At 39.5% G+C, this 12364-nt stretch overlaps 1 protein-coding gene across 10 annotated transcripts in view; it reads left to right on the top strand.

The window, feature by feature from the left end:
- Positions 1-12364, top strand: part of Btrc (beta-transducin repeat containing E3 ubiquitin protein ligase) — a 152324-nt gene that overhangs the window by 84462 nt on the left and 55498 nt on the right. For all 10 annotated transcript variants that reach the window (XM_090346044.1, XM_090346051.1, XM_090346047.1 and 7 more), the window contains one exon: positions 4272-4361. In XM_090346044.1, the coding sequence (XP_090202170.1) occupies positions 4272-4361 (90 nt within the window). The remainder of the gene's footprint in view (positions 1-4271; positions 4362-12364) is intronic.

Below are 12364 nucleotides of genomic sequence, written 5' to 3'. Positions count from 1 at the left end.
TTCCTAGTATTATAGGCATAAGCCACCAGTGCCCAGTGGCAATGTACTGTTTGTGACACTAGAAGTCAAACTTGGGGCCTTGTACAGACTATATCAATGCTCTTTGAATAGAACTGTACTTACATCTATACTTCTGAATTCTACAGTTCTCTTTAGTTCATTTTGTTTGATTGTTCTAATGAAATGTTCTCATCTATTTACTTGTTATGTTACTTATTGTTATTCCTACCTCATAAGTCATTACATTGAACATAAATTTATGTCTTTAGAGCCTTTTAAGTGCAAGTTCCCACAATTTTATTGTCTTCATTCATTTCTTCTCGACTGTGGGCTTGTCTCCTTAACAGTCCTAGTAACTTATCTTGTACCTATAGTACAGTGATGAATGATATATTGAAGAACCTCAATTCTTTTATCTTGACCTCATTAAATTACTAACCAATTACTTTTTTTTTTTTTTTTTGCCTGTCCTGGGGACTGAACTCAGGGTCTGAGCACTGCCCTTGGGCTTTCTCAAGGCTAGTTCTCTACCACTTGAGCCACAGCACCACTTCCGACTTGTTCTGTGGATATAATACCAAGGAATCAAATCCAGGGCCTCGTACATGCTAAGCAAACACTCTACCACTAGGCCAGGCTCCCAGCTCCCCAATTATTATTCTTGAAAAAGATTGGTGCTACATTTGATAATGTTGGAAGTGTTGTTTTGGTTTTGCCTATATTTCCAAGGCAGATCCTTTATCCTAAGGCATACTCTTTAGCTTCAACTCCCAGTCCCAGCTTCAATGGAAATCTTGAGATGCTTATTACATCCCTCTACTTTGGCAGGAATCAAATTCTGAACTCTTGTCTGCATTCATGGGCAGCAGCTGGAGTCATCTCTCATCTTCCAGCTGTTGCTTTCCATTGGAATTCTTAGAGTTCCTCCCTTCATTTTGTAGTTTGGGGGTTAGCCATGCTTTTGAGGAGCATCTATTTATATGACTTTTCTGAGACTTCCTCCTTGTGATTCTCTGGGATTTCTTTTTTCATTTGCCAGCAACTGTGGCAATCTTGAGCTGTAGCTTTGATATCTCAAACTAGTAGACTGTAGCTTTCACTTTAAATTGTATTCATCTGTACCAAGTGCACTTGTGAATGCTTTCAGGGGAAAGCACATCTTCTCCAATGTACTTCCTTTTCAGGACCAATCCCTTCTCCCCTTTCATGACTTAAAAACATTTTCCTATATCATGGTAAAAACGTGAATGAACTCTTTGGCTTGTAAATTTTATCCAGTGAGTAACCGGATACTTCATAAATTCTTTATTTTATTTATTTATTTAATTTTTGCCGGTCCTGGGGCTTGAGCTCAGGGCCTAGGCACTGTCCTTGGACACTTTTTGCTCAAGTCTACTGCTCTGCCACTTTAGCCCAGTGCCACCTCTGGCTTTCTCTGTGTATGTGGTACCCCAGAATTGAACCCAGGGCTTCATGCATGCCAGGTAAGCACTCTACCACTAGGCCACACTCCCAGGCCCATAAGTGCATTAAAAAAAATGTTTTATTTAAAATCCTTATGTTTTAGCCAGGTGCTAGTGCTCGCGCCTGTGATGTAGCTATTCAGGAGGCCAAGATCAGAATATTGCAATTCAAAGCCAGCCTGGGCACAAAAGTATGTGAGACTCTTATCTCCAATTTACTACCAGAAAACTGGAAGTGGTCCTGTGGCTCAAAGTGGTAGACCACTAGCCTTGAGCTGAAATGCTTAGGGACAGCACCCGGGGCCCAAATATCTAGAGAGGATTATAGGCGTGAGTCACCAGAACCTGGCTTGTATTTGTGTGTGTGTGTTTGTGTGTGTTTCCTTTTCTTTTGGCCAGTTATAAAGCTTAAACTCAGCCTAGGCGCTGAGCTGCTGCTGCTTCCCTTCTTCCTCCCTCCCCTCCTCCTCCAGCTTGAACTCAGGGCCTGGGCACTGTTCTTTGTTAAGGCTTTGTTAAGGCTAGTTTTCTACCACTTGAGCCACAGCACCACTTCTGGCTTTTTCTGTGTATGTGGTACTGAGGACTCGAACCCAGGGTTTCCTGAATGCTATGGGAGCACTCTACCATGAGGCTACACTCCTGGTCCTAATTTTAAAAAAAAATTTGTGTGTGTGTCTTTTGGTTCTGGAGCTTGAACTCAGGGCTCTGGGAGTGTGCGTGCATGCATTTGCCGGTTGGTTTTAGTTTTTTACTCAAGGCTAGCTCTTTACCATTTGATTTTGCTGGTTAATTGGAGATAAGACTCACAGACTTTTCTTGCTTGGGCTGGTTTCCATTCATGGTATATTATGTCTGTAATAGACTGTAGATAAACTGATCAGTACTTTTCCCAGTGTCAATCATGAAAGACAAATTGTTGTCCTAAATTTAAGGAAAATAAGGAGATATAGTAAGTGCAGTGTGGTATCCTGAATTCATTCATTCTTTCTTTCTTCCTTCCTTCCTTCCTTTTTTTTTTTTTTTTTTTTTGGTTGGTCATGGGGCTTGAACTCAGCCTGGGCTCTGTCCCAGAGCTCTTCAGCTCAAGGCTACCACCCCACCCCTGGACTTGGGCTTTATCTCTGAGCTCTTCAGCTCAAGGCTACTGCCCTACCCTTGAGCCAAGCCCCACTTCCCGTTTTCTAGGGGTTAACTGGAGATGAGTCTCAGGTCCTTTTGTGCCTGGGTTGGCTTTGAACCTTGATCCTCAGATCTCAGCCTCCTGAGTAACTAGGATTACTGCCACCACCCGGGGCTCTGAATTAGATCTTGAACAAAAATTGGCTTTAGTGTTACAACCATAAATGTAGAGAATGTCTATATTTTACTATTTATATAGTACCAAGTTAATGTCTAGGGTTTTTCTTTTTCCTTTCCTTGTTCCTTCCCCCTTCCCCCCTCACCCTCGGTGGTACCTAACATTTGAGCCATGCCCCAAAGCTCTGTGTGTGTGTGTGAGTGAAGGGGCTTGAACTCTGTGCCTGCTGGCTGTCCCTTAGCTCTTCAGCTCAAGGCTACTGCCCTACCCCTGAAATCACAGCCCCACTTCCCATTTTCTAGTGATTAATAACAGTCTTATGTTCTTTGGTGCCCAAAGTCTTATGTTCTTTGGTGCCTCCTGATTAGCTAGGATTATAGGCATGACCATGTTGCTGAGCAGCTGTTTTGTTTAAGGAGTGTTGGGGATCAGACCTAAGGGAGCATCCTACATGCTAAGCAAGTGCTGTTCCATTGAACTTAAATCTTCAGTCATGATTTCTTAGATTTAAGTAAATGTTCTACAAACATCAGTGTAGGGGAAAACTATATAGAGAGATATATAGATATACATATACATATATATACATGAAGTCTTGCTGTGTTCCTAATTGTTCCTGAAACTCTAAAATTCTATATAAAATCTTGATTCTTTCTTTTTATTTTTTATTTATTTATTTATCTTGGGGGGGGGGGGAGGGAGGGTCATGAGGCTTGACCTCAGCCTGGGTGCTGTCCCTGAGCTCTTCAGCTCAAGGCTACCACCTGACCATTGAGCCAAACCCAACTTCCTGTTTCTAGAGGTTAATTGGAGATAAGAGTCTCAGGTCCTTTTATGCCTGGGCTGGCTTTGAACCTTGATCCTCAGATCTCAGCCTGCTGATAGCTAGGATTACCAGCGTGAGCCACCACACCTGGCTAAAATCTTCCCTTTGCCCTTCCCTTTGCCCTTCCCTTCCCTTCCCTTTGCTCTTCCCTTCCCTTTGCCCTTCCCTCCCCTCCCCTCCCCCCTCCCCTCCCCTCCCCTCCCCACCATACCCTTTTATCCTGAGCATTTTATAATTTGTAGTTCTAAATGAAGAACTTTTCCTTTGTGGTCTTTTTTTTTCCCCCTTCAGTATTGTTGATCAGGTCTCTATGGGTTTGTTTGTTTGTTGGTTTGTTTTTTAAGGGAAAGAAGCAAAAATAAATATCTTGGGACAGTAATTGCTATTTTAAATAGATCTATGCCCTTAATATCTGCACTTAAAAGATGCTTTACAACCACTTTCCTTACATACAATGAAATCGGAAGCTCACGTACTTCCTCATGGGCATACCATTGGGTTTTTTAAACTCTGTCTTTGCCAACCCTCCTTTTGTCTTTGTCCTTCAACTCCTATCAATCTGGAATTTATAAATAGGATATATTGTGTATTGGTTTTGAAAAATAGAGCAGAATTTGACAGCTGGCTATACCAGTAATTTAATATCCAAAAATATCTGAATTAAAAAAAATTCTCTTTACAGACTTACAACAGCTGTGCTAGACTCTGCATAAACCAGGAAGCAGTATGTCTAGCAAGTACTGCTATGAAGACTGAAAATTGTGTGGCCAAAGTAAGTATTATTCACCAATATATATTATACACCAAAATGTCATTTCTATGTCTATACATCTTTACTTACTATTGCTATTAGGATTTAAGATTATATATTTAAGAAAGAATAAAAACACATCATTTTATGCAGAACACATTACTAGTTGGACTTTCTATCACTTCATTCCCAAAAGAATTTTTTATGTACTCTGGTTATACTTCAAACATTATATATTATTACAGGTCAGTAAGATCTATATAAGAATGCACCATTGTTCTTACAAGCTTTTTCCTGTTTTTAAAATACAAGTAAGTAAAAAAGCATAGAGGATATCATTGGAAGAAACGTAAAATACACTACAGAAAATTTGTAGATCATTAGTTTATTAAGTGGTTAATGTTAGAAATAATTTCTTGATCTGAATGGAGAGAAATATTTGGTGATGCATATGTGCTGCCTATTTTGTGTACAATCATGTTATATCTATCTTAGATATAGAAATAATGTTCAATATTAGAGATGTGGAGCTTTTTCTTTCATCTGAAACCTTGACTCAAATTCATGTCAGCTATTTTTGTTATCTTAAGAGTGAGGAATTTTCCGCGATGTGCTATGGCACATATCTGTAATCCTATAGCTACTCTGGAGGCTGAGATATGAAAAATGCAATTCAAAGCCAGCAGAGTCACTGAAGACTGAGACTCTTATTGCTATTTAACCACCAGAAAACTGGAAGTGGAGCTGTGGCTCCAGGGGTAGGGCGGTAGCCTTGAGCTGAAGAGCTCAGGGACAAAGCCCAGGCTCAGAATTCAAGTCCCATGACCAAAAAAAAAAGAGTAAGTAATGTTCAATATGGGATATGCTTCTAGACTTTTACTTCACTAATCTGAAAAAAATAATGACTTAAGGATTTTTTTCACTATTGCAACTTTCCCAACGTTATTTTAATTTATTCTGTTGGCTCATACACACAAGCACATACTTGCTTTTACTGTTGGAGACAAGGTGTCATATTGTTTCTGCCTTTTCTTCAAAATGCAAGGGCAACTGTGTTAGTCCTTTTGGGCTAAAAGAACAGTGATTAATTTCTTGTAGTTTCAAATGCTGGGAAGTCTAAGGTCAAAGTGCCAGCATACTTGCTAATTGAGGGTACACTGTGCTTCATAAATAGAACTTTTCTTCTGTAGTCTTACATGATGGGAGGAATCAGTTGTGTTGTCTGAGATTTCATTTTACTTTGTTAGTAGTTTGCTAATCAGTTAATGTGTTTGTTTGTTTGTTTCTTTGCTTTACAAACACCAGTTGGGGGGGGGGAGGTGTAAGTGTTTGGTCTAGTGGTAGAGTGCTTGCTTAGCATCCATGAAACCCTGGGTTTGATTCCCTGGCACCACATATACATAAAAAGCCAGAAGTGGTCCTGTGGCTCAATTGTTAGAGTGCTAGCCTTGAGCAAAAAAGAAGTCAAGGATAATGTCCAGGCCTGGAGTTCAAGCCCCCAGGACTGGCCCCCCCCGCCCAAAAAAAGAAAAAAGAAAAGTGTCAGAGGGCTGGAAGAGTGTTCTAGTGGTAGAATGCTTGCTTAACATTCACAGTGTCGTAGGTTCAATTCTTTGGTACCACACACACAGGAACAACCAGAAGTGGTGCTCCGGCTCAATTGATAGGGCACTAGCCTTAAGAAAGCCCAAGGACAATGCCTGGGCCCTAAGTTTGCCAGGACTGGCAACAAAAAAAAAAAAATCAAAATCAAAAATCAGATTTTGTTTACAAATGTAGTTATAAAAGATAAAACTCGGGCCGGGAGTTTGGCCTAGTGGTTAAAGTGCTTGCCTAGCATGCATTACGACCCGGGTTCGATTCCTTGGTACCACATACATAGAAAAAAGCCAGAAGTGGTGCTGAGGCTCAAGTGGTAGAGCTCTAGCCTTGAGAAAGTCCAAGGACAGTGCTCAGGCCCTGAGCTCAAGCCCAGGACTGGCAAAAAAAAAAAAAAAAAAAAAAAAAAAAAGATAAAACTCATCAGTTTATTAATATAGGTTATACTTTTTTCTTTTGTTAAGTCAAGATTAGCATTGCCAATTGACCCTGTTTTATATTTAATATTTATATGGAGAGAGGAGTGTGACTATTTGGGGCTTTTAAAAATTAATTGTTTCAGGGGCCAGGAGTTTGGCCTAGTGGTAGAGTGCTTGCCTAGCATGCGTGAAGGCCCAGGTTTGATTCCTCGGTACCACATACATAGAAAAAAGCCAGAAGTTGTGCTGAGGCTCAAGTGGTAGAGCTCTAGCCTTGAGAAAGTCCAAGGACAGTACTCAGACCCTAAGCTCAAGCCCAGGACTGGCACCAAAAAAAAAAAAAAATTGTTTCAGGCTGGAAGTGTGGCTTAGAGTGCTTGCATAGCATGCATGCCTTGGGTTCAATTCCTCAGTACCACATAAACAGAAAAGGCTGGAAGTGGCACTGTGGCTCAAGTGGAAGAGTGTTTGAGCAAAAGAAACTCAGGGACAGCACCCAGGCTCTGAGTTCAAGCCCCAGGACTGGCAAATAAATAAAAATAAATGAGCAAAATTAGCATTAATGCTCTCATATTGTGCACCAATGAGTGACTGGCTAAGCAAAGTAAAATCTTAATATCAACACTAATCCAGGGACAGAGTGACAGTTTTAATGAATTTCACTGGGACCTGGCCAATGAGCATCTATTTGTTTTTCCTGTCCTTTTTAACCCTTCTCTAAGTTAGAGTTTGAGTTTCATTGGGTATCTCTTTCATGTGAAGTGTGTTTTTCTCCTCCCACCATGTACTGTGGTGGTACATAGTTAGAAATCTTATGGCATCTGGCACAGTAGTGTAATTCCTTCCATGCTCTTAGATGAGGAAACAAGTTTGCTCATTGCTCTTCATCAGTATTTCTCTTTTCTTATTCTGGCTTATTTTAACATTAGTTAAGGAAATAGATACCTATTTCCTTCCTTTATTCTCTGTAGTCCTGGAATGGTCTCTATAATTCCCAGTTGGAGTGTAGCCAACTTTCAGGTTCCTTTTATTGGCCCATTGTTATTGATCAATAATAAAAAGTAGTTGAGGCCAGGCACCAGTGGCTCACACCTGTAATCCTTGCTACTTAGAAGGCTGAGATCTGAGGATTATGGTTCGAAGTCATCCCTGGCAGGGAAGTCCTTGGGATTTTTATCTCCAATTAACCACCCAAAAGTCGCAATACTTGAGCTGTGGCTTCTGTTAGAGTGATAGTCTTGAACAATAACAACAACAACAAAAGCTCAGGGAAAGCTCTCTTCTTCATTTTCTTATTCTTTATACATGTACTATATCTGTCTCATAATTCCATACTGTTTCTTTTGACTTCATTTATTGCATGACCTTTGAAAGAGGTCATTATTTTCGTAGGTCTGCAAGCTTTTCCCTATTTCCTATTCTATACCTTGAGTCCTTAACAGTAGTTTCATCTTTAACATTGTAGTGGTTTTTCTAACAAACTCGATACAGTGACTCAGATTATTCTCCAAAGTGTTGTGTGGATGTTCAACTCTCTCCACTTAAGAGTGCTATGACATGGTAATAGCAAAGTATTTTGTTCTGAATGTTCAACAGAATTCTGACCTGAGTAGTTTAGTTTGGATTAAGATCTGAATTACAGTTCAAAACCTTTTTATTCAATATTGCTTATGTGAGTTTTAGAGAAGACATTAATATCAGTTACTCTCTTAAAAGCAGGAATGTTGGCGCCGGGAGTTTGGCCTAGTGGTTAAAGTGCTTGCCTAGCATGCATGAAGACCCAGGTTTGATTCCTCGGTACCACATACATAGAAAAAAGCCGGAAGTGGTGCTGAGGCTCAAGTGGTAGAGCTCTAGCCTTGAGAAAGTCCAAGGACAGTGCTCAGGCCCTGAGCTCAAGCCCAGGACTGGCAAAAAAAAAAAAAAGCAAAAATGTTATGTTCAGATCCCTTTAGTATATTGTAATGTAACTCCTCTGCCAGATATCTTAGTCTTACAACAGTCTTATAAAAGGGTACCTTATTAGAATATGAGAAAGCAAAAGCTGTAAGACACTCTAAATTGGCAGTAATCTTCTGAATCTTCAAAGTGAAGAAAGAGTCCTAAAAAAGATTTAGAAATATTGGGAGAAATTATTTTATTGGTATAATTTAATCGAGTTAATAATCAGAGGCATTGGACGGTTATTTACGTTTTTTGAAGGCCTTTCTTCTCTAATTATAGCTCGGTAGTTTATAAGATTTGTGTTTGAAACATGATGAGCTCTATATTTATTGTAGCTTTAAATGGACAGTCATTATTGACTGTCAACTTAGTCTTTAAAATCCATAATTACATTGTACCTAATTGTCATCCTTTGCAATCTTTTTTAACTAGGAAAAGAAACTGGAAAACTCAAGAACACCTTTTTTTTTTAAATATTCTTTTTATTGATTTTATTGAAGTACTACTGAATTTTTTGGTTTTAGGCTTTTCTGTAATTTGCATTTACAAACATCACTACACTTACCTACATTTAAAACTAAGTTTTTTTTAATATATCTACCACAGTACTTGGCCTAGATAGGAGTACTTCTTTTTATGCCTGGAAATAAACTCAGTTGTCCTGTGTAGATGGTCTGTTGTTTGTTGCTATTGTTTTTTACTTGAGACTAATAATCTGTTTCAAACTGACTGAGACAGAAAAATGTGATGTTCCTTTTCACTCACTCCAGCTTTTGATAGAAGACTTGTTTTATTTATTTCCAAAATTATATCCGCAGGAAACAAGCTGTTTAAATTCAGATTATGCTGAAGCAAAATGGTCCTGGTATGAGAAGCAACGTGCTGTTTTACGAGCACAGAGTCCCTTTTCTCATAACTGATTGATAGTAAATATTTTCCTGAAGAATTATTGCCAACCATGAACAGTGCAACTGTTTCACTTTTTTTTCCCTGCTACTTGCTGTACCAGCCATTGTCGGTAATTAAGATCTACAATTCACAATGCAGACGTTTGCACTTCCTCTGGGTCTGTGCTATTTATAAGGCATTTCAGCTGTTCAGAGTTTCTTTTGAGTTTTAAACTACATGTTAACGGGCTTTTTTAATATACTTTCCATAAGTAGTGTGTCATCTGAACTGTTCAAAACCAGTTGCCTCTGTTCAGGTGTACCACATTTGTTTTGTGGGGAAGTCCTGCGATTTAACCATGCGATGCTGATGCAGCTAGGAAATGTAACATGTTACATGTTAGGCTTATCACTATTTCAGGAAGACAGAAGCAAGATTTTTTTTCTCTCACTTTTACATAAAAGAAAATGTTAGTATGGACTTAATGTGCTAAGTGCTTCAGAAGTTTTTTTTTTTTCAGTTCTCTTCAAGATGTAGTTTTTTTTTTCATATATTTTTATTGTAATTAATAGAAGGGTTACATGATATTTGCCAGATAGATGATGCATTAATTCCCATACATTGATACCCTTTCACTGTCTTGGTCCCCGTTCCCCCCCCCACACTCACCCCTCATCTTGTTTTCCCCGTTCCCTATCCAATTTCAGATAACCAAATACTAATGTATCCGATATATTAGGTAACAAAGTAAGATAGTGTAACAATCCAGGGGCTGGGAGTTTGGCCTAGTGGTTAAAGTGCTTGCCTAGCATGCATGAACACCCGGGTTCGATTCCTTGGTACCACATACATAGAAAAAAGCCAGAAGTGGTGCTGAGGCTCAAGTGGTAGAGCTCTAGCCTTGAGAAAGTTCAAGGACAGTGCTCAGGCCCTGAGCTCAAGCCCAGGATTGGCCAAAAAAAAAAAAAACTTGCTTCAGAAGTTTTGAAAAATATATAGTAAGTTGAATTTGTCTAGGTCACTTTGAATTAAGACTAGATCCATCTGTCAGGTTAAGGATGTAAAAATACATTTTCTTGTAGAAGAGTGTGATGCTTAAGAATACAGACAGGAAACCCAAAAGTGGATCGAAGGATTGACTGCATTTCTTATGCAATTCATCAGCTTCATGTACCTAAAGTAGCATAGCTCATTGACAAAGAAAATATAAAGAGGGGTTTTGGTGTTTGTTGATTTGGGAAAGTATAAACAATTTACAGCCCTGAAGAGACTTGTTGGAAAGAAAAAGAAAGCAAAAGCATCCCAGATTCTAGCCCTGAAACTTCATGAATGGTGTCTTAGAATTACAGGTCTTCTTGCTATTGACATTCATTGTTTAAAAAACATATAAGAAAAAGAAACAAGAAACTGAAAGGTATCAATAAAATGAATTAAAAACTTTGCATTGATGATGTACATTGCCCAATAGTATGGTCCAGCAGAACAAAACTGTACAGAAGCGGGTATATATAAGTTTGGTACTGATTGCCTATTTACCCATAAAAGAGACAGAACTTTTTTTTTGTTGTTTTGTTTTTTTGTTTTAAATGAACCAGTCTTGGGTAAACTCGAGACCTTAAGCTGCTTTTGCCTAGAGCTCTCACAATTGAGCTACAGATCCACTTCTGGCTTTTGGTAGATTTTTGGAGGTAAGAGTCTCAAGTGCTTTCTTGCTTGGGATAGCTTGGAACCTTGATCCTTAGATCTTAAGCTTCCTGAGTAGATAGGATTACTGGCACCCAGATAGACACAACTCTGATGAAGATATTCCAAGACAATTTTGTTTGATAAAACCTAAGGTTTTGCAGTTCTTTTGAAGTAGGTGTTTCTGTAAAGTCTTTCTCAATGAACTCTTTATGAACCTTTTTGTTGTGATTTAACAGCAGCCGTTCAGCTATTGGGAACCACTGATCTGACCGAGGCGCTTCAAGATTCCAGAACCTGTTCATATTTCTATCTAGCCAGGGAGCTAATGATTGAGTTTGTCTTTGTGGATTGATCTAGATTAGCATGGGATGAGCCCAGTCAGTGTCTTCCTTAGTGAAAAGGAAAGGCTAGGGGCAACAGGGGTGAAAGAAGAAAGTTCTTCATCAAGAATGACTGCAGTATTGCCTGCTGATGCATGTCGGATCACCCGCACAGAGAGATCACATGGCTTCTCCAAAAGTCAAACGATCAATTCGCCTCGTTTTGGCTCTGTACTTAATGCACAAACAGTGCGATCTGCGGGGCTGTAATTGCATTGTTAGGGCCAAGGAACAAGCCTGTGCCTTTTCAGCAGACAGCTGGCAGGGAGAGAGGCATGTTGTTAGGAAAGAGAGAGGCAAGGCAAATAAAATTACTGCTAACGCTCAGAGATCGGCAGGAGTCCTACTTGCCTAATCTTACCGGTGGGAGCAAGCGGCTGTTGTAATCCAATTATAGCAGCATAAGCAATTTGTTAGACACTCCGCATAATGTAACAATTTCCCAATAAACTCTGACTTGTAATAACGTCGGCAAGAGTCCGCATAAATCTGCCCGAATGGTGGGGGCTGGAGCGTTCGGCTGGGGGCTTGTAATTGGCGCCATCAGCACGTTTTGCGGAGTGCAGTATGGTGCAGTCTTTTAGTGCAGGAATTTTAAGGAGAAAAGCATTGCACATGTTTCTTAGAAAAAGAAAAGTGGCCATTAAAAGGGAAGCAGCAAAAAGGGCATACTCTTTTGCCTTCATATTACCTAGAAATCTTAAATGTAGAAAGAAACAGAAGGAAGCTATGTTTCCTTCTAATGAAGAGGGGAGATTAGGGGAAAGTGTGTAGATTAAATTCCTTTATTTAAAAGACATCAGTTTCTATTATTTATATCCTCCTTTTTGACTCCCTAAAATGTTGTTCAGACAGCATTTAGCTAATATTTTTACAAAATGTTCTCAGCCTAGAAAGGCCAAGTTTGAATCTATTTTCTTCTGAAATTTAACATTTTCTTTATGCCTTGGACAAACCTTTTAAACATAGTATCTCACTGGGTACTAACCTGCTTTGTAGAGTTCTGCCTTGTGATCTTTCCCTCCCTCCCTCCCTCCCTTCCTTCTTTCCTTCCTTCCTTCCTTCCTTTTGTGGGTCCTGGGGCTAAAACTCTGGGGCTGTGTGTGTT

This window comes from Megascapheus bottae, chromosome 15 (genome assembly GCF_031878675.1).
Source record: "Megascapheus bottae isolate mThoBot1 chromosome 15, mThoBot2.hap1, whole genome shotgun sequence".
In the NCBI taxonomy this organism is placed as follows: domain Eukaryota; kingdom Metazoa; phylum Chordata; class Mammalia; order Rodentia; family Geomyidae; genus Megascapheus; species Megascapheus bottae.
Note: the sequence above shows the minus strand (reverse complement) of the source record. Positions and strands in the feature narration are given on the sequence as shown.